Source organism: Telopea speciosissima, chromosome 4 (assembly GCF_018873765.1).
Source record: "Telopea speciosissima isolate NSW1024214 ecotype Mountain lineage chromosome 4, Tspe_v1, whole genome shotgun sequence".
In the NCBI taxonomy this organism is placed as follows: domain Eukaryota; kingdom Viridiplantae; phylum Streptophyta; class Magnoliopsida; order Proteales; family Proteaceae; genus Telopea; species Telopea speciosissima.
The window spans coordinates 16,228,353-16,254,888 of record NC_057919.1 but is presented as its reverse complement, the minus strand read 5'-3'; the positions used below and the strand labels follow the sequence as shown (position 1 = coordinate 16,254,888).

General features: G+C 38.8%; 1 protein-coding gene across 1 annotated transcript; it reads right to left on the bottom strand.

Moving 5' to 3' along the window:
- Window positions 1-10,227: 10,227 nt before the first annotated feature.
- On the bottom strand, window positions 10,228-11,657 carry LOC122659014 (protein JINGUBANG-like). The gene has a single exon (XM_043854180.1). It carries the CDS (start codon window positions 11,644-11,646, stop codon window positions 10,228-10,230), a length of 1,419 nt encoding a protein of 472 aa, XP_043710115.1. The 5' UTR covers window positions 11,647-11,657.
- Window positions 11,658-26,536: the final 14,879 nt, after the last annotated feature.

Here is a 26,536-nt window from a genome sequence, read left to right as displayed (position 1 = left end):
TTTGCAAAGCCAGTTGACCCCATGGATATAGCTGAAGAAAAAAATTGTTTTTTATGGTCGTTACAACAATCGGTTGATTGATTGGTACTCTAAGTTGTCATCGATCATAGTTTGTTGACAGCCTGACCACTAGTTTGATTGAAAACTGGCTACTCTCGGGAAACACCAACCAGCTTTAGAGCGGTTGACCAGTTCTCAAACAGGGCTTTTTTTTTTAGGTTGTTAAAGCATGTAGTTTTGACTTATGATAACTCTACTGTTTTGATCAATATGTTAAGTCAAAATACCAATTTAAGGCAAACTGTTTCCTTATGCCATTTTCCCGATTTCCAAATCAAGGTATATCAATTTAGGTCAAATGGGGACTTAGGGACTTAGGTGACTAAGTCCAAATGAGTCTAAGAGTTATAGTGGATAAAAACAAACACAGGGAAAAAGATCTCTACTTGGTGGTGTTGCTTACGCCCTCTTACTGGGCACCGTGAGATGATGCCTGTACCCTGGGGTAGATCAAACAATAAATAACAATTTGAGTAAAAATCCTAAATCTGTAGTATTTTCACTGAAATACTAAATGACGAAGAATTTGGAAATTGATAAAACACTGTGGACAAATTTTCTATCTACAAGGAAAAATTCTCACCAGTTGTTGCAATCAGCCCCACTCCTTTAGGCCTCTTCTATTAGGTGATGATCCATATCAAAGAAAACTTTTTAATTGATGAGTCGACCCTTATTGGAGGAGTGAAATGACCTTTTTGCCCGTACTATAGTTTGAGAAATTGAGCTTGGGATCCAAAGAGAATTTTGAAGTTGAGGTGAAAAATTGTGTTCCAATCTCATATTTTTGTTTGTTTTCATTGTTTGTTATTGTTTTGAAATCCCTGTTAACCAATACACGTGTTTCTCAATTTGGGGCTTTTGTATTTACCTTTTATTAAGAGTCCAACACCCAGGGAATGCCCGAGGGCATCCAACGGCTGGGCTGTGCCGCACACATCTCGACGACTGACTGGCGTGCATATACTATAATTACCTTTGGTTGAACTATGGGTTTGATTTCTCTGGTTTTTCCTTGAAGTAGGGTGTCTTTCTTTTTTTTTTTCTCCTTTATTCGAGGGTTTGGAGGTACAGGAATACAAGATCACTGTTTGCACTCTCAACATAGTTCAATTGAGAATATCCTCCCCTGAAATCTAGTCTCAGAAACAAATGGGAGAGCTTTAAACCATGGAGGACTTCATGCAAAACTGTTATCCATCAAAATCCTAGATCTAAACTTGGAGAGGAACGGTTTCGAAGGACGTTTCCTTGGGTTTTACTGCTTTTCCAAGTAAGGAATGTTTTAAGTTGGAGATTAAAAGTGTTATTTCCTTTTTTTAACACCATTTGCAGAAATGGGCCGGGTGTAATTGTTGTAAACTCAGGATTGCAGTTTATAATTAAGACATAGTTTATGGGAGGTCTGAATAATTTATTCAAAATAAAGTTAAAGACTGACGAGGGAGATTTTCAATGTGACACGTGTCCCTTGTTTCTGATTGCAGAATTGCTCAGGAGGCAAGACGCAGATGCAGATGCCGATGCCTCCAGATAGTGTTGTCAAATCAACATCAATCAATTATTCAATGCCCTTGACTTCATTGTGGAGAAGCGATCAATCTTGAATTCTTTGAACCACTTTTTCAACAGTCAAACTCAATGTGGATGGTGCGTGTAGGGGTAATCCTGGTCTAGGAGTAGAAGGGGGAATTATTAGAGATGAAAGAGGACAAGTCCTGGCAGCATTTGCTAACTTTTATGGGGAATGTACAAACTCCATGGCGGAATTCAAGGCCTTAAGGGATGGCCTAAGGCTTTGTGTGGAAAGAGGTTTTGTTGATTTTCATGTTAACTTCGACTCAGCCTTAGTGGTGCATTATGTTTCAAGAGGTAGATGCAACTTTTGGAAGGGATGGTATTGTTTCCATGAGATAATGACACTATTTGAAGCCCTTCGGCCTATGGTCTCATTCACTTTCAAGAAAGGCAATAGAGCGGCTGATTGGTTAGCCAATTATGCCTGTGATGCGACATCAAGTACAACTTTTAGTTCTTGGGTTGACATTCCACAGGGATTAAAGATAATTGTTAGGAAAGAAATTTTGAGTTTATCAGTTCTACGTACATAGATTCTTTCTTTCTTTTTTAGGTCAAGGGAAAATTTGTGCAGGTTATTTTTGAGGAGAGTGATATTCTTTTGTATCCTGGGTTGGGGTAAGGTGGGTTATGTCCCTCCTTGTAATTCTTGACCAGATATCATTTATTTTTTAATAAAATGCCAGGGGCTGTCCCGGGTCCCAGATAATATTCGGGGTTTAAAAAAAAAAAATCTTTCAACCTGGAATTTTTTCAAGGACGCATCTCATGGTTTTAGTGCATGGTATCAAAACGAGTGTAGACACTGAATTTTGTCACCCCTCGGCGATGATGACAACAGGACATGGAAAGACATTGGTATCTCTCTCAAGAAGGACTCTTGTCCCTAGATCTAAACCAAATCACCCTAACATCCCTAAAATGACTTATAAGACCCTTTTACCAAATGCTGAAGGAAGTACTGCTCACCCTCCCCCACCACGGTGGTCCCGCGGTACCGTGGATTCCTTCCCACGGCGCCGTGGGATCCTTCCATGGCACCGTGGGGGACTTTTCCACAGCACCTTGGGGATGTGTACCGGATTTCCACGGTACCACGAGGGGGTGTGACATCAGCTTGCTGACGTCACCCATGGCGCCGTGGAAAAGTCCCCCACGGCGCCGTGGACATGGAGGACTTATCTGGCCAGGAGAGAGAGGGGACCCCTCCCTATAAATAGGAGAGTCCCCCTACCCCAAAAAAAAAGCTTTTCTCAGGTAAGGAGACCCTCCAGGGCTTGTTTTGCCCCCTTTTCACCCTCTTTTCCTCCGTCTTTCCCTCGTGAGTATGTGAGTGAGTGGAGTTCTTCGACGTGGGTAGATCCTTCGGTTACCCATCCAAGCATAGAGCGATTCTGCTCTTGGGTATTGTTATCCCATCAGTGTACGGATAACGAAAAACCCCCTTCACAGCCGTTATTTTGTCTGTATACAGATAACGAGAATCTCTTATATAGTCGTTACTCTGTCCGAAGTCTGAGTGACAAAACTCATCCCATATAGCCTCATTCTGTCCGACAAGAGAGAGACAAGCCGATCGTCTGTCTCCACCTGAGCCGTGGGACATCACATATTTCGCCCTTGGTGCACTTTCATTTATTTCTTGCATTTCTAAACAGGTATCTGTCTCTTTTCCTCTCATTATTTTTGGCATAATATAGACAATTAAAGCAACTCGTTTAGTGTACATAATAAATGATTTTCTCTTTCTTTGTCAAGATTAGTGTATCATAACTTAGCCTTACATATTAGTATAAGATATATTATCAAGGGAGAATATTCAAAAATCAGCATCTAGTAGAAAGACCGGTTTATTCGGGCGAGGTGGGTGCCTAACACCTTCCCACCCTCGTAACCTTACTACTTACCCTGAATCTCTAACTAAACCATATGGAATCACGTAGCCCTTTCCGCTAAACCCGGATGGGGCTACGCCTATTGGGTCCTAGGCCCTAACCCTAGGTGGCGACTCTATTTCTTTATAAAGCATGATCCCAATCCCCATGATGATATATCGGAACGATACACCGTTATTCATCGAAGCCAATCCTTGTTGCCATAAGGCTGAGGAACCCTCGTCCCGAGGACCACGGTACTTACAACGAGTATCGATAAACTTGGAAACCAATATGGTATCAAATTGGTATTGACAAGGATCAACCGTATCAAACAAATTTATCTCTGATCTTTCTTTAAAAATAGGTTTTGTTTTTACTATTTTACCCCTTATCCGTACCGTGTCAGCGATACTGTATCGGCATAGTATTGGGATCGACAAGGTGCAAAATCGGTACGGATCACCTAATACGGATGATCTAATACCCATACTTAGAACCATGCGCATCTCACCCACAACTCTCTATACACCATCCTTAACGAAGCCCAATTTCTCCATTCTACTATTCGAAGCAATTCCCTTACTGTGATCACAGAGCAATCCAGACTTTACCATCACAGTTGGTCCTTGCACAATACACAAACACTAATAATTTGTTTGCCCTGTGAGAGATGCTCTCCCCCAACAGAGTAGTGTCGTAAGTGTGAGCAATGAGAATCTGTCATTTAGGGTTTTTGTAAGTGCGTTTGCCAGAAACTGCTCATGCTCTTAGATTTAAGATGTAGCTGCCTCTCCGCCCCTGTGGTGTGAATCTACTCCGCCACAGTGGCATGATCTTTTCCGCCCTAGTGGCATGTTTTTTTTCCTTCTCTTTTTATTTTCTTTCTGTCTACTTTCACTCGCCTGATTAATCAAGTTCCCTTTCCCAGATTTAGCATCCGGTGTGTTCTAGTAATTTGCAGATGGTATTAATGTTAGTGGGTGGAGCTGATTCCCTCCGCCAATCCGATTCCGTTCTTGGTGAGTACGAGGACTTTGATTATATCCTCCACACCACTCATACCCTTGAGTTCCTTGGCATCAACACTGTCCTACATTTGTGGGCTATGGTTACAACGTTCCTGAATAGCGAGATCTCGAAGCCAACTTCAATCTTTGGTCTTCGATTATGGGTCGTGATTGGAATCTGCATCGGGGCCTTCATCGTTCTCATACTTTTCCTCCTCTCCCTTTGCATTACTTCTCATCATCGTAAACCCTCCCAAATACCACTGCTCTCGTCCGACGAAGAAGCTTGGCCCCAGTGAGCTTGCTCTCGTGGTCTCTAAAGAGATCCAAGGTATCGTCCATCATGTTGCTATGGATCAGGGCCCTGCGTTCTCTCCTGCCATTCCCGAGATCCAGATCGACATTGGGAAGCCTGAGCATCAGGTGGTGTTCTTCGACAGGCCCTCTTCCCACGCAAGCGGTGAGAGTTGATCGACCAATGCGATGGATTCCACATCCATGGCTGTCGGCCCTCCTGAGGTTTCGCATGTGGGGTGGGGCCACTGGTATACTCTCCGGGAAGCAGCGACCAATGGATTTTTGAACGAGAACGTGATTGGGGAAGGTGATTATGGGATCGTTTCTCTCAGCATTTTCCCTACCAAAACACAGGTTGCTGTCAAGAAGTTGTTGAATTATAGATTTTCCTCGGTGGGAGGCGCTGGATTTTTCACAGGCATGGGGAATGGAACTGCCGCTGATGGGGTTTTTGCCGCTGCAGATGCCGGAGATCTAAAGACCTGCAACGTCATCCACAACTTCAACATCAACACCAACGCCTCCTCCCCCACCTCCCCAGCTCTCCAATCATACCAACAACTTGTCTACGTGCATCTCACTTGGAGCCAAGACCTCACCATCGCCCATAGAGGCTCTCGCTTCCTTGGCAGCATGGGTACCTTCGTGGTCAGCCCCTTCACTGTAGAGATGCTTAACATCGAATACCGGAGATGAGAGGCGTCTTAGCTCATGCCGGTTCTGCTCAAGGAATTTGCCATCCACAACTAGCTCTCCAACATCGTTGTCACCGACAATTGGCCAGAAAACTATGAGTCTTGTATGTCAAGCTGGCATCTAGGAAAGTGGGGAGCAGACAGTTTGTTGGTCATCATGATGGGTAATCACATGACTTTGTCTGCCATGCCCATCCCCACTCACAAGGAAATGTGTCATGTGTTGTGAGCCTTTTCTCTAGGAAAACTGTTGGGCTTGCCCATACCCTAGCATGGGAGACCCTATCAATTGCATGTACGACATATTGGTCATTTTCCACTCCTTGGTATTGGATACATCGTTTCCAAACCTTGTGTATCTCGTGCATTTTATTTGAATGAAATTTCAGTGACCAAAAAATAAAAAAATAAAAACATTTGTTTGCCCTTATTTTCTTGGCACAGAAGCTTGTGCCATGAAAAGGGAAAGCCTACTTTGTCTTCATTTCTTGCTCAAACATTCTCAGTTGCATATACAAACATGGGCCTCAAAAGGAAGATCCAATTGCCACACCAGTGTAACCTCATTTCTCAAAATTGCCTTTGGGCTCAAGCAAGATTTTTGGTATTTCAAAACCAATCCAGATTGGATTATATTCACGGTTCAAGGAAGCAGAATTGGCGATAGGATTGGCAGATATTTTAGCCAGATTAAGTACCATTTTTAGAGGGGAACATTTTATTTTAAAAAAAAAAAAAAACCAAAAAAATAGCTAATTGCAAAATGATAATTTGCCTAACATAGTTGTTGCCAAATCCCAAAAAAAATATCAAGAACCCATTGGAATTCTCCACTAAAAGAACGAAAATCCTTCTAATAATGTTGATTTGATCAATATATCCCCATGCTAATCAAAGGGTTCAGATCTCTATAATAAGGAGATTCTCTTTTCACCATGGATGATTAGAAACTAGGCCCATTGAATCGAAGGGAGGCCAATGGGATCCATTTAAATTCATCGATTGCCCAACCCAATTGGGCTAAGTTACACCTACGGGGATATCCAATTTAGGAACCCTTTCTTGATGGCCCACCTAATTTATGCCACATGGCAATCCATCTCACACCTAAATTCACTCTGCAGGTCGACCCCATAGATCCCAAATGGGCCACAAGATTTAGTTGTGCTATATTGGGCCACTGTGTTTTTTTTTTTTTTTTTTACTAATTTCATTAATTTTATTGGGAAAAAGTAAACTATCTCATCGTGTCGTTTCTACACTTAGATATAGGAGCACGCAAAATTACCTTATCAATCCCAATGAAAATAAAAATCCTATCCATGTTGATACCCATGCAGGCATGAACACTGTCTCATTGGCCCAGCGTTGGTGCAGGGGCAGTCAAATTTTCTGCAATTAGGCTGGGCTTTGTATGGTCTTGGGCCTGAGCATTTTTTCCAAAGGAAGATTAATGATCTTGTGGAATAAAAATTTTCTAAACTAGACCAAGATATGTTAGCTTGCAGACTAGAGATGGGTCTAGAAGGAATAATGAATTAAAAATAGTATGGACGGTGCCAATTTATAAATACTAATTAATTTTAAGAAGAAAAATTACGTTAAAACAAAAGGTCTGGGAATAAAATAAAAAGTAGGTTACATACTTTGTAATCGAACATCATATGCCTTTGATTCGTCAGAAATTGAGATCCCAGGTTTGGATCATATCTTGGTCGAAACTGATACTTTCTCCAGGCCAACTTGAAACCTTGGTTTTGAGGTCTATAATTTTTTTTTTCTATAATCATTGTTTTGTTGCCTATTTTTGATGAGTCGGATCCGTTTCGACGAGTTACCAGTCATAGTAGGTTCCTCTCATCCTCAGGTTGTGCCCTCTTCCGTTCTCTTCTATCAAACACTTCAAGCGAAATGACATTTTAATCCTAAGATAGCAAATGCAATAGTTATATGACGTTGAAGTTTAACACAAAAGAGATGTTACAATTTATGTTTTAACCACCTTGGATACAAACAGATTTTTCCATTAAAAATAAGATTTTAATATATAAATTTTTTTGAAAGGAAAAATTTTGATTACGTGCACACTCGCACATAGTCACATGCAACAAATAGCCAGGTCTCTAACAAAACAAAAAAAACAAAAAAAAAAGAGAAGAAAAAGCCAGGTGTGGACCTCTAGGATCCTATATAATTTAACAGATCATAAAAAAGAAACGTATAGTCATTTAGGTTCATTATTACTCTCCACCCTATAAAATTTTATGAAGTCGTTAATACCTCTCTCTGTTCAGTTATGTCCATTCCCCATAAACCTATTAATATGAATTTTCTTATTGACATCTTTCATGGTGTCAAATAATTTTTAATTTAATTTATTTTTTTAGCCCATTTTGTAGAACATAAAATTTTTCAATGAGGATAAATATTATAATTTCACAAGTATACTTGAAAAATATGTATAACAATGACACTTTTTGATAATGACATGATGATATATAACTTTAAAATTATTTTTAAAAAAACCTTTTATATGTTTAACTTAAAAGGGGTAATTACAAATTTAAATACAGTGTCAAGTTCTAAATGTAACTATAGAGAGCCATAAAGGTGTCATTCAAACATTCCCTTTAAATAAAACATAAGAAGCGTGAGAAAAAAATCCAAGTTCAATAGAGGAGAGAAAAAGAATAAATAAACCTTGAGTTTGAAATAGCTAGCCATATTGCCAAAAGAATTGTTGACAAAAAAAAGGGGAAAATGAAACTCTTTAGTTCTCACGCCAACATTTGAAGCTGATATTTCCCAAAAAATTTAAGAAGAACAAAAATGCTAAATTTTATATCTTTGAGCAGGTTGACAATTTGACCACGTCTTAAAATAAGATTTTTATTTTTAGGACACAATTTTCCTTCACTCACGGTGGAGAGAAATTCCTTCATTAGTTAATTTGACATTTGATCAATTACCGACCAAACCAAGCACAATAAAATTCACTCATGAAGTTGCATCTTCTTTTAATTCTTCCTCTCTCTAAAAACGATTATAAGGCTCAATGTGATTTTACTTCTCAAAAATCTCTCGATCGAATTCTTATGAATAATAATCAAAATTATTAAAATGCTTAGAATTATTCCAACAGAATGACAAATAGTATTTAATAATAACCCATAGAATATGTCTTTTTCTTGGTTTCCCTTTTGTTTAAATTCTTAAATGATTATTGCGAGTATGTCATGCGACATGCGCAAGGAATAAAAAATAAAATAAATACAATATGTGTAATTCATATCAATATACGTATAGATGGCATGTAGCACGAACATATACATGAATCTTTACAGTATAAGTGTACTTTGTAATTTTAACAAATTGCACTTCATTTTACCCAAAATCTAAAAATAAAAAAAAGGAGACGGATGTAAAAACTCAAAATTTGTTACAGGAGTAGTCTCCATTTATTCCAATTCAAATTGCCCTAATAATTGGATGGACTCAATATGCATAGCTGGACTTTATTCAAAATCAGCCCCAATCAATTTCAGATTAAATCGATTGATTCAGGCCAAAATTTGGGTTGAGGTCATTTATGAAAAGAGAAAGGAGCCTCTCCATACCGACGATAGAGGGTTTCTGCCCCCAAAGTCCTTCTCAAGGGAAATGGGGCGAAATGCCTTTCCTTTTTACCCAAAAAAAAGCGAAATGCCTTTCCTACTTTCATTGCATCCGCCTCTAGATGCTCCATGTTCTGTCGGGGTGCATTTCTCTCTTTTAGGTTCCCTAATGGTTCAAAATGCTATTATAGAAATCTTATTCGTAAACAATTATCAAATTGTTGCATTTAAAACTTGTACATAGATGTTAAACATGTTAATATGAGTGTGCATTTTCCCTTTTTTAATTAGGGCACTCTTGCTTAAACGAGGAAATACCTTTCGCCCTTCATCAACGATTTTAAACTTGGAATCTGAGGTCGAATTGATCATTGTTAAAATCAAATCCTTTGAAAACCCAGCGACCAAATACCCTAAACCTTAGAATCAATTGTTACAAAACGACCAGAATTGGATTCGATCAATTCTAATTCAAATTGATCAATTCAATCAATTCGATTCCAATTTCAAAATTTTCAAACCAAATAGTTTTAATTATTTCAAGAGGAAAATAATGCTATCTAACTGAGAACTTGAGATACAATATCGCCTTTCTCCCATGAAAAGTATTGCATTACCTCCACGGTAAGACAAAATTTCCACCCAAATAGATGCTTACACGGGCACTCCCATTGGCCACGCTCGTGGCTCTAGAGGACCAGACATCCATCTTTTGCCCTTATTTCATGTTCCCATCATATCTCCAATTTTACAAATTGCGATCCTCTATTATTACAGTTGTACCGTAGTGCTACAATTTACAACCACAACTTCGAAAACCCAATAAAAAAAATAAAAAAAACAGTATATACAAGTCCCATAGTCACAACTCACAACTCAAACGTTCCAATTAGAATCGTGAACTCTATTAAACTTACTGCTGACGACCATCATGCATCATCATCAATCATCGATCAAGCCGTCGGATAAGTAGGCCCGCATTTTTATGTTCCAAATCCAAATTGACATGTGGAGCACTTTCAAGTTCGAAACACCATCTCTATCGTCCTCCTTCCCAGTTCCCCACGGAGTCCATTCTATCCCGCCAAGATTTTCTTTCTCAGTATCGTTTCTTTCCACTTCCAGAGAAGGTGAAATTCTGATTGATGGACATTGAACCCTGAGAAGGGTCCATGTATTGTCTCTGCATGGCCGCCACGTGTTGTACATCGGGAGCTTGCTCCGAAACCCTCCACACCTTCACTGATTTATCTAGGCTGCCGCTGTACACGATCCACCTTTCATCATTACCCGTCGATTCCAGATCTTCTTCAACAGCCAAACATTTAACGGGTCCGGTGTGACCCGTCAAGACCGAAAGGCACGAGTGATTTCCACCTTCCCTCCTCCACAGGCATATCGTCTTGTCCGCGGATCCGCTGAAAACAAGGTTTCCAGCCGCTGCGAGACAGAGAACCGCTAGTTTATGTCCCCTGAGGACCCCACCGTGTGATAAATGCTTTTCACGCTCCCAAAAGTTAACGAGTCCGTCAGATGATCCACAGTAGATAACTGACGCTGTGGGGTTCACAGCTAACGACGTTACGGCACTTTCCTGTTTCAGTAACGTCTGCAACAAAAAGTGTTTTGTTCCTTTGCCATGTAATTCTCTTCGCCAGACTTTAACGGTACCGTCGGCGGAGCCGGTGAAGACCAAACCGTCGAAGCCTGCAACGACGGAATTGACGGCATCGTCGTGAGAGTTGATCGATTCCAAGCATTTCGAATCGGAGATTCTCCACACTTTGAGAGTTTTATCCCAAGAACCAGAGTAGAGCAATCCTTGGTCCTCACTCAAGCTCAGGCAAGAAATCGCATCGAAATGCTTGATCCAGAGTCCATTCTTGTGACGCCTTATCTCGACGTAATTGCTGGGATTAATGGAACTCTTGATGAAATCCTTCAAGGTCGGCAGAGTTCCAGCGCGCTTGTGAACACTAGAATCCTTGGAGGAAACCCTCCAAACACGAATCTTTCCATCTTGATGACCAGTGAAGATTTTCTCACCGGAGATTATAATTGCTTTAACCAATCCACTATTAGATTTGAAACCGGAGAATTCCTTCTGGTTCTTCCAAACGCGGATGTTCTTGCTATCTGATCCAGTGTAGAGAAGATCCCCTATAGCTGCCAAGGAGTATATATGTCCTTCTTCACGGACAAGGGATCCGATGAGTCCATTGGGTGGGAAATTCTCATCTACGGGATTTAAAGGAGAGGTTCTTGTCCATGGAGATTTGGTATAAGGAGAGGAATTCGCATTCCAGGGGGACATATTATAGGGAGAGCTATCTGGACTCATGTGGTTGCCGTCGTAGTAGCCTGGGCTCGCCGCGGAAGCGCTGCTGTTGCGGACTGGGTAATCTTCTTCGTTGATTGTCGTGGAAATGTTTGGATCAGAATGTAGGAGATTTCCAAATTTTGGTCGATTCATACTGTTCATTGTGGCATACATGGTTCCTCTTATCGATTCTCTCATTCTCTATCAAAACGATCAAGAAGAAGATGAAGAAGAACCAGCCGAGGAAGAAGGAGAAGAAACCCAGATCGCAAGAAAACCGAAAGTTTTGCTTGAACACAAATAGGGATAACCGACCTGAAAAAAAGGCAGATGAAAGAATTTTTTTTTTTTTGGTAAGAACAGATGAAAGAAATAAAGGTCGGAGAATGGTGAGGGCGTATATTTATATAGAAAATTGGGGAATAGTAGTATGGATATGGACGGATGGGATCTTGGCACGTGTAAGGACGATACGTGATGAGTACGATTTGTTGTAATATGGCTGTGACGGTTAAAACAGATTATCCATACAACGGCAAGTTTGCTATTTTGGGGCTGGGGGATAGGATTATACGGTTATCGGTTTAGGTTTTCCCACGCTAATTTTGGAAGATTAGGCTGTTTAAGTGGGATTTGTTCTAGAAGAAGAAAGTTATAAGAGCTTGGGTAAGAATGTAAAATACAATAACTACTTTCACATGACATGTATTAAAGTTTTCAATATTCAAACCAGATTGGTGTTGACTTTTTTTTTTCTGTACACTTACAGATAAAAGATTCAAACATTGACTTAGTCTAATAATTATTTTAAGGGAGAGGGTTTCCCACTATGTCGCAACAAAAGAATCTGTATGTCACACCAATGATGGTGCCAAAAATGGTATCATTTGAATATATATAGAACCGCATGTGAGATGATTGAAAATAGTCAACTGGTTTCGTGGCAATTCTTTTTCCTTATCTTAATCATCAACTAGTAATTTTATCGCATTCCATGGGGCATTGATTGTGGTTTAATTCGAGGTCATATCTTGTTTATCTTAATATGTATTTTAATGGTGAAAAATTTTATGGCCAAATGTTTTCTGTGTAGTAGCGTAGGCTGCACCCAGATACATGAGGGTGGGTGAAATGATCACCCTGTCTCCTTGAATGGACAACCCATGTGTCTGGGCGCAGCCTGCACTACTGCACGGAGAACTTTCGCCCAAGTTTTATATATGATCATGTATAAATACGATTAACACTTTAACCGTTGAACGGTAATATTCGATTCTCGTATGCTTATCCGATATTTGAAGTATTAATTGAATTTCACACACAACTATGTGTGAAAACTGGTCCCAATTGGTTGGTTTTTCAAACTTATTATTTTAATGAATAGTTGTGGTGTGAAATTGTTTTTGTCATTATGATTCTTGTTGGGAGAATACATGGAATGAAGGTTAGTTTAAGATAATCATCTATTTGAGCAACATAAATTAATATTGTTAGTGGTCCCTATGGATAAAAGCCGCAGGTTGGTGAGCCACCACCATGGAGGATGCCGGGTTCTCTGCCGCCTTTTTCTTGCCATCGGACACATTTCTGCTATCTTCCTCGTTGCCTTCATACTCACTTTTACACTGAGTAGAAAGAGGATTTCAACCCAAAACTATTCTGGTTTAATTATTACCCAAGGGGCAAAGTACATCTTAAATATTCTTATTAATGTAATTAAGCTCTTTGAAAGAATTTTAATTTTGGATTCAATTAAGAGAGTGAGAAGAAAGAGAGGGCAAAAGCCCATATACGACCAACAAGACCAGTTGGTCGGCTACAGGTTTCCAAATTCTGATTGGGATTGAACATTGAAAATGATGGATCTTAACAAATGGATGTCCTTCAACCTAGTGAAATGGTCCAATGGGATCAGAAGAGCAATATTGGTACCATATTTTGCAAAAGAAAAACTTCTAGTATCTAGTATTGCCTGAAACTGAAGTTCGATCTTAATTGAATTATAGGCATTTATTGTTCTTCTATATTCCTATATTCTCTATTCTCATAGTAGTATATGTTAATGGGATCAGAATCGTCCCAGGGAGCCCAGCGCCTTGGGTGCTGTCAACGGGCATTTAATGGTCGAATTGTGCCGCACACATCTCGGTGCACATCTAGAGATGTGTGTGGTACAGCCCAACGGCTGACAGCACCCTGGGCATGCTGGGCTCCTTGGAGACGAGCTAAATTCATGTAAATGCTGCTTTAAAGAAGACAAATCCCATTTTGAATAACTTTATATATAAATGTCGTTATGATGTTTGAACTTTTCATTGTCAAGAATCTGAATCCTCTTATGAGAAATAGATATTCATTTTGTACCTTAAACGTCACAACTCTCATGCCCCAACCATCACAGTATAACCAATTGGTTTCAACTTTCAACCCATTTCTGTGTGATTGTTTCTCTGTATGAGGTGAAGAGTGATTTTGTTTGTACTGATAAATATAAAAATGATCCACTTATAGTTGTTTGACACATGGTTTAAGTTCCAATCAAAGTGGAAAATTAGGGTGAATATTGTTGTCATTCATCTAAGTATAAAGCACGGGGGAATTTTATTTCATTGATACGATACCCAATTCTACCGCATACACCCTATATATATGAAGGCATTATATAAGATATTAACGGAATGCTTAGGTATATTTATTACTCTCATCTAACAACTCACTCAATTTCCCGATTCTCATTACTGTTCCTCGAATTATTGATTTTTACCGCGTAATATACAGGTCTCCCCCAGTTACGTGGCAGAAAAGATTCTAGCATCAACATGTACTATCCAACCTTTTATTAGGTCTCTCTCATTTTATATCCTATGAGAAGATGTTGACAATTGGGCGATCCATGGTTCTCCGTAATAGAGAGGGTAACGAAAGTCTACCAAGTTCACACTATAGCCATGTCGGTTCACACTTTCAAAAGTTGTAACGCGCCAAAACACCTGACTCATAACCTACCCTACGCGTCCAAACGGAAAATCGGTAAGAGAACGATTTCTCAGGACCGTTTCTACAATCGTTCCGACAGCCGCCACGTAACAGGACCTGTCTGGCCTTGGTGGTTCATTTTGTCTTAAAGCTGTACAGTAACCTTTATCAACACGTGGCAAAAAGTAACAAAGTTGCCCCACGACACGTATCAGTTCCTAAGTATAATTACGTAATCATGACAACTTGGCAGGAAAAGTCTGTCTGACGTGTGCTAGCAGGCTTGACAGAGGTTGGGCTGAGGTGTAGAGACCTAATTTGTGGGTTTGAATTTAGCAAATCAAAGCACAAAAAACTTTTGTTATGGACATGACACTTGGCAAGCCATGTGGGCCACTACTTATCCAGTGTAACCCGTCACCTGGGATTCATTGTTTTGTGTGCGATCAAGGTGACACCATTTCTCTATTTTATCCCATTTGTTAAATATCTTGAAACATCTCTCATTACGTTCAATGATTTTGGTTGCGTCAACAGTAATAGCAGTAGCAATAGCAGTAGCAGTAGCAATAGCAATAGCAGCACCAGTATCACTACTAGTGTTAAGATTATTCCACCAAGATCAAAGGTGGCTATCAATGAAGATACATAATGTAGACCATGGCCTAGGCGGCTGGCTCATACGATCGAAAGGTGCACCTACAAGACTCCTATACTGGAATGGCATTGTATTAGTTTGAGAAGGGAGAATATAGTGCAAAACCATTAGGGATTTGGGTACTCTATAATGTGACACAGCGTATAGTGCACCATCCGATGGTCTGTAGTGCATGGGCATGTAGCCCAATAAATAGGTGAATTGTTGGGCTACGTGCTCATACACTGTAGACCATCGAAATGTGCGTTACACGTTGTGTCACGCTATAGAGGAGCCCCACACGAAGCATTAGGAGGAGATCAAGAAAAAGAGATTTTGATAAAATTAATGTTCGAAAATTATCTAAATCTGTTGAAAATTTTATTATCCAATTTGATTATAAAAGTATTATTAAATACAAATGTTAAGAATAATATTTTTATATATAATTAAATAAAAGTAAACGATTCATGAGAAAATCTATATAATTTTAAATAAGACTCTTCGACATCAACTCTAGTGGATAGTGGCTTTTGTCCTTTAACATCAATCCTATTCGAGTTTTCGTGTTCTACAATTATCTTCCACTACAATTAAGAATGGAAGTGAATAGTTAAAAATCCATATTTGATTTGTGGTAGTATTATTTAGGAGAATTTTGTATTAAAAAAATTGATATCTGAAAACTATTTGAACTTGATCAAAAGCTAATCGAATGTGAATGCAGAGGGTGCTATATCTGATACGTGTCCAATCCATTTACATATCTAATCTCTAGTTATGAGGGTAGCTAACCCAACTTCGAGTTAAAACACTCGATAACCACACATTGATTGTTATTGAGAAATATTATTTAATTCATGCTTCAATTCTGATTGTTTCGACTACAAAAGTGGAAATGTGGTTGGATTTAGGATTTGAGCATAGTATGTATCATCATTTTTTGATGACCAAAGGGGAAATAAGAGGTAATGAAATTGCAACCGCAATTTTAAAAATGGGGAACCAGACCAGTTTCGGCCGACTCGGATTGAAATTGGCATTGACCGATTCGATTTCAAATTCTAATTTTTTTTTTTAAAACCTTGATTGCAATTTGATAGTTCAAGTATAGTAAGGGTTTCAACTATCTAAGCTCTATTTCGATTTCCGTCCCTTCACCCTTAAAATAAAGGTTTGATTTTTCAAGAGGTACCGTTAACCTGCCGCTAGTTCATCAAATTTTGATCTTAATTTTATATATAACGACAATGATGAAAGTGATCGTTGGTAGGTGTACTATAGAAGTTATTATTTATCATTTGGAATTTATTTTTATTTATTAATGGTAAAATCTTATTGCAATCAAGGTTGGTGAAAATGAAGTAGTAAGTTTATTTTATTTTTTTAATATAACATATTTTAATGAGGATAAATTGTGCCATTTAACATATTTTCTATAAAAAAATGTGTAAGATAATGTCAACTTTTGATAATGAGAAGTCATTTTTAAAATCCTATTTTACTCCTACTGTTGCGTGTGGAAACCTTCGATGCTTGGTTCGCCCGCGGATGAGCCTGCAACGACCAAGTGATGAGCACAAGAGAGCCGGTGTGGCTCCAGCCTAAGACTCTCCGATGCTTAAGTTAGATCACCAGTGCAACAGCATAACAGCTAGTAAAAGTCTGATGAGCAATAGAGCTCCATACCTTAATATTTATAGAGGAAGATGAGGCGGTTGGAGGAGTCCTAATATGGTAAGAGTCCTTGTTTGGTAAGGCTCCTCCCGCAGAGCGGAGTGGAGTGGAGAGTTTCTTTTGGGGTCGGACTCTTATTTAGGTAAGAGTCCTCATGGGAGTATGATTCGGTATCGTGATGAGATCGTGACTCAATTCTTATCTCGTCATTCTCGGGTGGTGCTGACATGGCCCCGCGACCCCTGGTGGGACGTTATGGTAGCTTCTGTGGAGGAGGGCTCGGCCTGGGAGGTTGGCCTCAGAACTCGGCTTAGGAGCTCGGCCCCGGCCCGTATGACCTGAGGGTCATCACTAGTTGTGTGGGCTTGGAAGCGCTATGGTGCTCCAATAAAGACCGACCTGAGTAGGCTCGGACCGTGGGATTGGTAGGCATGCTGCTCAGCCGCGATGGGGGATCTTTGGGTTGGTATTGGTCTACCGTGCCGTGCGGCCAGAGATCGGCCGAAGAGCTCGGCCCACTAGGTCGGCTTCGTCCAACCTGTACGAGTTCGGCTCAGCGTCCGGTTGACTTGGATGTGTCCGACGAGCCCGGCCAAGCAGTAAGGTTCGTCGAAGATCGGGTCGGCCCGATTTTCGGCAGAGCTCGGTTCGGCCATGTGGCAGCTTCTGATTGGTGGGGTGTTTTATACTTTATCACCTACATTAAATAACTTTAGAGATTAAGACAAGGGAAAATCAAAAGAAAGTTATAATTCTCATTTCACTATTTTCGACAACAAGAAGCACCTTTATTTTTTTTTTTTAATATGTATATTGCCATTGCTACTTATTTATATACATCGTAAATCATGCAGTTAAGTGGAAAAGGATTAAGTTTTTAAGATAAGCTTGATGACACCAATTTTTCAAATGAAATTAATGTTTGACTTAAGCGACCGTGGTGCATGCAGTTCACATATTGAAACTTGAATTTGCTTTTGTATAACATAGAGAAATGATAATGAGAGTATGCACTCATCTTCCTTGACCACACTAAAGTTTGTTATCTAAGTATTATCAAAGTATAATGCTAAGAATGCCCCAAGATTAAGGCAGTGTTTGGTATGGATTCTGAAGTCCGATTTTTCTCTATTTTATTGTTTTAAAATGCATTCTAGACCCAAAATCTACTATGAGAAAGCATATCAAACGTCGTAGAAAGCCATTCGTCAAGCGATCAAGCAATATGTGTCAATGTACTCTTTCTGTCTATTATCAATGATTGATCCACTCCACTGCGGTCTCATGAATTGACCTTCGTTGCCCCCCTACGCGTGAAGCGAATGGGCGCTCTATCGTGGGTCAATTTCATGCGAAATGCAACCTAAGTGTGTTATAATAAAATGGCATTCATGGTCAGTGTGACTGTGAAAAAGCTTTTAGCCTTATCTCAAAGACTGCTCTATTCCTTAACTAATGGATGTTAGAGATGGAAAAGTAAAGAGATTAATAAACACTAGGGAGAACAGAGTCTCATATTCAAAAATAAAGAGTAACCTCCAATATGTTTTAACTGTAAAGTGTATTTTAAAAGAAAATATTATAAATACTTGGGCTTCCTCTACAGCGTGCATCAAACAATTGGAACTTATTGACATGTATCTCAAGGACAACTCCAACCGTTCGATGCATACTACACTCACTAGCGCAAGGATTTTTTTGCTAAGTTTTCCTCACCAAACGACCATATATAAGCTAGGCGGGGAAACCCTAACATTAAGTCCCACCCCGGAAACCAAATAGAAGCTTCAGTCCGGAACTTTTCTTAATTTTGGAAGTAATGGTAGTCTTCGTTTTTATTTATTGGATGAGTTTTTTTTTCCCTTTTAAATATTCATACTTGTCACTTTTCAAATGATTGGCAAACTCAGCTTAGCTCAAAATCCTTATCTCCGATAATACTAAATTATCAGCTAATACCAAAAATAAGAACTTTACAGAGAATCTGCAGGTAAAGCCAAATTCTAGTTTATAATAAACTTTAAAGCTCCATTGTAGTAGTTTTGTCCGGGACCGTATATAGTCCATTAGTTGTCTTAGAAGTCAAACCATGGTTCGTAATCTCGGGAATGGTTTGTTCAAATCGGATCGATATTGGCCATGGCTGATCCTAAGAGATGAACAATCTTTGAACGAATTACTAGATCAAGAGGAACGGTCAGTTCATCCGATCCAATATGCGTGCAAGGGGTGAATTTTTTTTTAACTTTAAAAGTTTCTTTTTGAAATTGTTACATTTATATTCATAATTTGACTTACAACATGTGTTTATTTTAACTTTAAACTATACAAGTATAACACTTATTCTATTTTTTATTAAAATTTTATTATTATTTTTACCGATATTGGCCAATTTCATGATCGATCCAACAAATCCCAGTTTTTGACCACTGTTGACCAATCCCGTGATCGATCCTAGGATTACGAACCATGGGTCAAACTCCTTTAATTGTTAATTAGATGAGCTAGGATTTGAAAAGAATGCATCAATAGCAGAAGAACACCCAAATCATCAAATGACGAATATTTTTAAGCAAAAAAATTATATACAACAGTAGCTCAAAAATGAAATTGCACACGCTTTCACATATCATTATTTATGTGAAGAGATGATTTATCGTAAATGCCCTTCCGTCTGTTGTCAGACACTATAGGGAACCCTCTCCCATGACCTTATTATATCTATCTATTTGTTTTTCACTCTTTAAATGGCCAAGTGTCACAATATCGAAAAGATCTGAAGCTTTCCCCAAAAATAGGAAAAAACTGACACAAAACCAAACCACTATGGTCGTAGCATGGTCGTTATGCAAAATAGACCAAATCGCAATATACGCGCCATAGCTAACCTTGACAAGTGTAATACCTTTTAATAAATTGAAGTTGATTTGATTAATTTACAAAACTATGCCAAGTGTTAAATCCCTATATTCGGAAATTTAGGTCAAACTGCTAAAGTGTCCGAACCGTTTAGGAATTTATGGCGGAGACTATATTAGATTATGGACCGTTGAAATTTCAAAATTTAGGTACAGTATGGCAACAAACTAATTAGGCACGCGGCGAAAACATAGAGTTCTTCTCCCCCTCCCCGTACGTGAATGGGTTGAAATGTTGAATTGAACCGTTAGGTATAGAGTGACTTGAACGATTTGGTTTCAGTTGCAAAGGAGGAATTCCCTGCTGCACGTCTCTCATCAAACTCTGTAGCGTATAAGTGTCTGTACGAACTCGAAAAAGTTCAATGTGTAGGGAAGGAAGACTATAGAAATGGTCCGCCCACACAAACCGCCCAACTACTCGGTTTCTCGGTTCCCATTCACATAACCCCACGTGCTTCGGTTTAATGTCACCTTTTTAAAAAGTCTATACCTTAATGTTACTCATTCTTGTAAACCTCCAATAGCATTGTTACACGTGCAACCAACACACAAGCAGAGGGTAAAATCTATTCAATTATTTAGGTGTTCGTGTCGATATGTTAATCTTTTTTTTTTTGGTAAACGTGTTGATATGTTAATCGAGGCCGGCTAACCTCCACGTATTTGCATGCTATTAAGTACATTGCAAGGTTGGTCAGTAGTGGAAGTTGCAAAGTAGTACTTGCTTAGCGGCACTAATATTTTACAAAAAAATGTGTATTAACTATTAATTAGCTTAAGTTTTTGAATTGGACAATTCAACATGAATGAGTGCAATACTGATAATTTTAATTCACACATCATAATTCATTAAGCCTTGTACTATACATGGGGTCGGTTATATATTGATGAATCTGACAATAATATATTTGTTTAACTAGTCAATACACATTTTTCGTCAACTATTAGTGATGTGGGTGTCAATTCCAGGTCCGGTCCGACATGTTTACTAGTTGGAAAGTCCCGATGTGGGGATCTAGCTTGTCAAGTGTCTGATTGGGTGTTGGACCGATTGATTCTAGGCCTGACCTAACGCGTAACTTTAACTTGTAAACTACCCCTCCCCTTCCCTCTTCCGATCTCCCTTGTGTGGTTGTGTCAATATTTACCTGTGTATAAAAATTAAGAGGAAATTATATGGAATTTACTAGATTGGAGATACTTTACATGAAATGTTGCACTAATTACCATAGTGGATTCCTCACCAACTCCAATAGCATCCCGGAGAACACAAAGAAAATAAGAAATTATAGTTCAAAGTATTAAAAAAGGCATACAAGTCTCGAGGCAAACAAAGCGACTGAAATGGTTGTCACTTGTCAGGATTTTGAAAGTTAGAACATTACTTAGGTGGAGTCATGAATCAAAGATTTTTTTTTTTTTTGAGGATAGGTTCAAGAATCCTATATTTGGAAAGGAATGAAATCAAGCATCACACTACTCGGAAATGGCTGGACCGTTTAAAGTCAATTTATATTTAAATAGGCCCATAGCCCAGTTCTGTACCGTTTAAGACCCAACTATATCACTCGATTATAGCCTGAGCCCGACCGAGCCCATTTAGGCCCAGCCCAATTATATAAACGAACGATCATGATGTAGGCTTTAGGCCCCGTGAGGCCCGACCGAGCTCGTTCAAGCCCGGCCCAATTATATAAACATGTGATCACGATGCAGGCTTTAAGCACTATGAGGCTCGACCGAACCCATCCGGTTGACACCCCATTAGTGATATACTCATGCATGCTTATTTTTCCTTCCCACTGTTTTTTGAAATTTGGATTAATTTAATTTAATTGTTATCAAATTGACCTTTTTTTTTATTAGTTAGGGTAGGATTTCTACATGCATGTTGTAGGGTTCCTACATGCCCACTAAAATTACGATTAACAACCATGATGCTCTTAGTCATTGTAATAAATTTCTGAATCTCCATACATGGAGACGTATTTGGTTGAGATAGATCATCAATTTTTATATGTAGATTATCTAAAAAAAATTCCATCTATCCGGTGGTTGAAATATCATAAAATTTTGTCCATGTGGCAAAAACAAAGGATATATAAATAATGGGTTTCTACATTGAGTATGTAGGAATCCTTTTCCTTTTACTACAATCCAAATAATAATTGGTAAAGTGAAGGAGAATTTGGCTTATATTTATATTTGAGTAATCTTTTGAGTTAGTTGAATAGGGTGGATGGTTAATTAATAACTTTCCATTTTTGTTTGTTTAAAATTTACATTATAGTTGATTAGCCTTACTTATTTACTTTTAGAGTTGGATTAATTGTCATTTCCTTAAGGTTGACACTTGACAATGCAGATATTTTTCTTCACTCAATCATGTAATTTTTATAATGTAAATGAGATCGAAAAGGGTTCGTACGTATCTATTGGAGGACCCATTCTCACATTAATCTCAATATCCCAATTATATAATGCAATACAATAACACATGATAAGATACGCCAACTATGGAGGAGACAACTTCATTTTTGATTTTTTAAGTGATTGTTCTAAAGATACCAAACACACTTGTCATTTACCTTTTAAAGATTTTTTTAGTATTGTTAGGTGAATAGAAAAGTCATGAAGGACATCAGATATACATAAAGTAGTATGAATTTAGCAATCTATGATAGTGGGAAGGTAGAAATATAAAGTACTAATTTTTTTAAAATCTTAGAATGAGATCACATAAACCATCTGAAAGGTATTCACGTAGTTTTGTGGTTGTAGAAAATTCTAAGACCATATTTATTAGTCACTCACGTTAGTTTAAAGTAAGGCCACACGTCGAGAGATATCAAGAGAAGAAGTCTATATATAGTGTTAACCCACCTTAACTTATTCTTGATTTCGTGCCTTATTTTAATTTGTATTAATCTATCTTATCTTAAGACATCAAGAGTTTCGTTTGGCACTTATTGCATGAGACTCATTCTGCTTTTGTTCTTGTGGACCAATCAATATATGACAAGCATTCTCGTGATGGATATTTTGGTTAAATGGGGGTATAGTAGGGTTGCTTCTCTGTAACCATACAAGATCTACATGTGGCTCTCTCACAGTAAACCTTATATGAGAAAAAGAAAGAACAACGTCTACTAAAAGCTATGGAAATAAGTAAGTGTTTGAGTGTGTCCAACAAATTCGGTTCATTTTGAAATAAATAAATTTAATTTCCATTAATGAGAAAAATGATGCCACCTGGTTGTGCAACATGGTGTGTATTTGTGCCTGGGCATAGTCACACACGAAGTGAACCAGTGCATCCCTTTGGAAAGGTGGAAAGGATCAGGAATGCATAGGTCATTTCGCACACGGCTGTGTTTGGATGCAGGTACACATCGCGTTGCGCGACCGGTTAGTGTTCTTTCTCCATTATTATTATTGCATGAATTTATTTACGAGCTTATAAATTTGTTCCATATCCAAAATGGTTCTCGACTAGGGATAGGGTTGGGTATCATATTCGTATGGTCGTTACATTGTATGTCATTAGAAAAGTGGTTCTCAGGGCATAAGTGTAACACACATTATTTGTGTGTATAGAAAAGAATCTGGTATAAATTATCACATGTGTTACTGCTTGTCGTATTAAGGAGAGATGCGTACCTGTTACCAATGGCTCTCTGACCTGAGTGATCCTTATCGTTACGGTGTTACATTTCGGATTTTGGTATAACAATGGTTAATGTCATGTGGACTATATCGATGTGCTGAATTCGTAATGATGCATCGTGAACAAAAGAAATGCTCAACATGGAATCCACTACCCTTGATTAGGGAATATCAAGTAAAGAGAATGCATGTGATCAATCTGATTGGAATCTGGATCTAGTGGTATTTTTGTAAATTATTTATAAAATTTATTTTTTATTTATTAAATATTTTATTATATTATTTTAAATAATGTTTAATCGTAATTTTAGTTGTTCGATTGTGATCACATGATTTTAGATTAAAGACATGTACAATGGATTGGGGTTTGACTGTTTTTAATTACATGCCTTATAAGCCCATCATGAGATATTATTTAGTGAAGGGATTAATGTGCAAATTAAAGAGTTTAATTATGCATGACATTTAATTGAAAAAATAAAATTGGTTGTTGGTCTATTAATTACAGTATTAGTTATTTGATAAAATATTGATTATAATTAAAGGGACCCCAAAATCATTTTTAAATTCTACATCTTCCCTCTTTAGAAGCAAGTTGGATTGCAAATCAAGTTTTCTTCACCAACAAGTTTGGGGTTGTGATTATACAAGCACTCCAGGAGGGATCGATCAGTCTGCCATGGCCGAACTGGTCTAGTCCCCCTTTGGCCGAACTCTCTCTCTTTCTCTCTCTAAGTGATGGTGTGTGGTTAGGATTTTTTAAACCCTAATTCGCTTGTGAGTGATCGTATTGGCTTTGCTTTGATTTGGGGATTCAAGAATTGAACCTTTTCTCATCGTTGCTCGAGTGTGAAGGAACTATTATCTGGAGGAGGAACTACACTTGCAGTTCTCAGGTAATTTATGTTTCTCGTTTAATTTTTGTTATGGGAAGAGATCTCAAAATTAAATGCAAAGGTAAATACCCGATCTGATTCTGCTGTGCATTCGGGTAACCCGATTGCTTATCAACAGAAAGATCTAGCAAGTGATGATATTGTTGATTATATATATTGGGCAAAAGATCTCTACTTGGTCGTGTGGTCTCTACACAAGCGTCTGGGCCAATGGGGGAGCATGCTTGGGTATCTACCCGGGGGATAGAGACATCATTTCACGGTGCCCTGTTAGAGGGCGTAAGAAACACCACCAAGTAGAGATCTTTTACCCATATATATTTTAAGCCATCATCATAGAAAGAACGCCACTCGGTCACGCCAGACACACCGTCCCTGTGCCTTGACACAGGACCCACGAAATAACTGCCGCACTCCTGGTCATTTCCGGGGTTCCAAGGGGGTGCGACAGTCATTTTCACATGACCCTATGTCAGGGCTAGGGGTGTAAGTTTGGCTCTGTCAGCCTGAGCCCGCCCTGAGCCCGAACAGGACCTGGGTTGGGTTTGTCAATCCTGAGGGCAGGTTAAGGTTTAAATTTTTAGGCCCTAGGTCAGGGTCGGGTTGGGCCAGGGTTGAGGCTTTTGGTTAAGCCCAGCCTGGCCAGGCCTTGTGTTAGGTTATGCTTTACATTTTGTAATTTTGTTTAGTATCTAATTATCTGTTGGTTTACCCAAAAAAGGCTAATCGTCTATTGAATGAAAATATTTACAATTTTAAGATTGGGTTAAGTTTTTTAATCCAAATAAAAACCTAATAGTCAATTGAGTACGAAACAAACCAATACCCAAGCACATGTGTCTCATTTTTTTAATGCATAGGATGATATAAATGGCAAAAATTAGGGTCATTCAAGGTCAAGCCGGCCCAGCCCGGCCTGATCAGGGTCAATCAGGGTTGGGTTGGGCTGGGTTGAGCCCTGCAGGGTTGGGTCTGGGCTGAGATATCTCTGCCCGACCTTGGGCCGGGTTGGGCTTTGGTTGAACTAAGAGGACTCAGGGTTGGGCTAGGGTTTTAAAAAACCTGGCCCAACCTGGCCCTGTTTCACCCCTAGTTAGCGTGCAAGGCAGTGTGCATTGTGCGACCGGGTGGCGTTCTCTTCCCCTATTCTTAATTATTACCCAATTGAAATCATCTTCAATTAATTTGTAAGCTATTATAATTATGATTAAAGATTTTCTTACAATGTTTCAGTTCTCCTGGTTAGATGACATACTAGTATTTCTAATTAGTTCCTGTCACAACTGTTATTTATTGTTATAAAAAAAAAAAACTGTTATTTATTAGGGTTTCTCATATCACCTTATGATCTGTGCTCTGGTATTCGAGTATGATGTATAATGGTTGTTTTAGTCTACAGGCTTGATAGATTAAAATTCTCATGTAGTGGTACTATTATTTTATTTTAAGGGTTTTTTTCAAGTGCCCTCCTCAAATTGCCCATTTGTACAAATGCACCCTTACTTTCTAAATTTTGTAACACTTTAGTCCTAAGTAAACAAAGAAAGTTGTTGAAAATCTGATTCAAAGTTTTAGAAAAACTACCAAAAAATTCGATCAAATGGAGATGAATATAAAATATAAAATGGAATCTATTGTAATTTCAGCTACTTCCTTTACTTATTTTAAGCTGAAATTATACCCGTTGGATGCTTGCCTGGTCTTCTATCACATAGACTCATGTACTGACATGTGGAGAGAAATATCAATGTAGGTCCCACTGTTATAATGTGAGGAGGGTATAAAGGACTCTATGCAAGGACAGTATAGCAATCTTTTTCCCATATATATACATCCATAGTGCCACTTAGTCATGGTAGCTGTTGTTTCGTAATGGGCTCATATTCTCCATTTCTATTCCAAACTTCCTATTATTGGGCTCGATGACTCACATACCCACTCCCACGGCCCACACATACAAAGAGAAATTGAAAAAATGGGCTTCAGTTGTGTTGCATGTACGGACTTGGGATGTTACTTGTTAGACAAACCTGCTAAACAAGCCGAGCAACTTGATCCCCGAAATCCCGAATGGACGGATATGATCGACTTCGGATTGGTAGCTAGAGCGGGACGACGAACTATTCTCTAGGACCCGTGCAGTTTTGCGCCGCCCTTTCTAGTCCACAGACCCATACGGCCGCCATACAGTTCCAAGACGCGAGAGATGGTAGGATAGCAAAACCGATACAGAGGAGAGAGAGTGCATTTCCCTGAGAGAGCGATCACTTACCATAGGCCTACTAGATAGATAGATAGATAGATAGATAGATAGA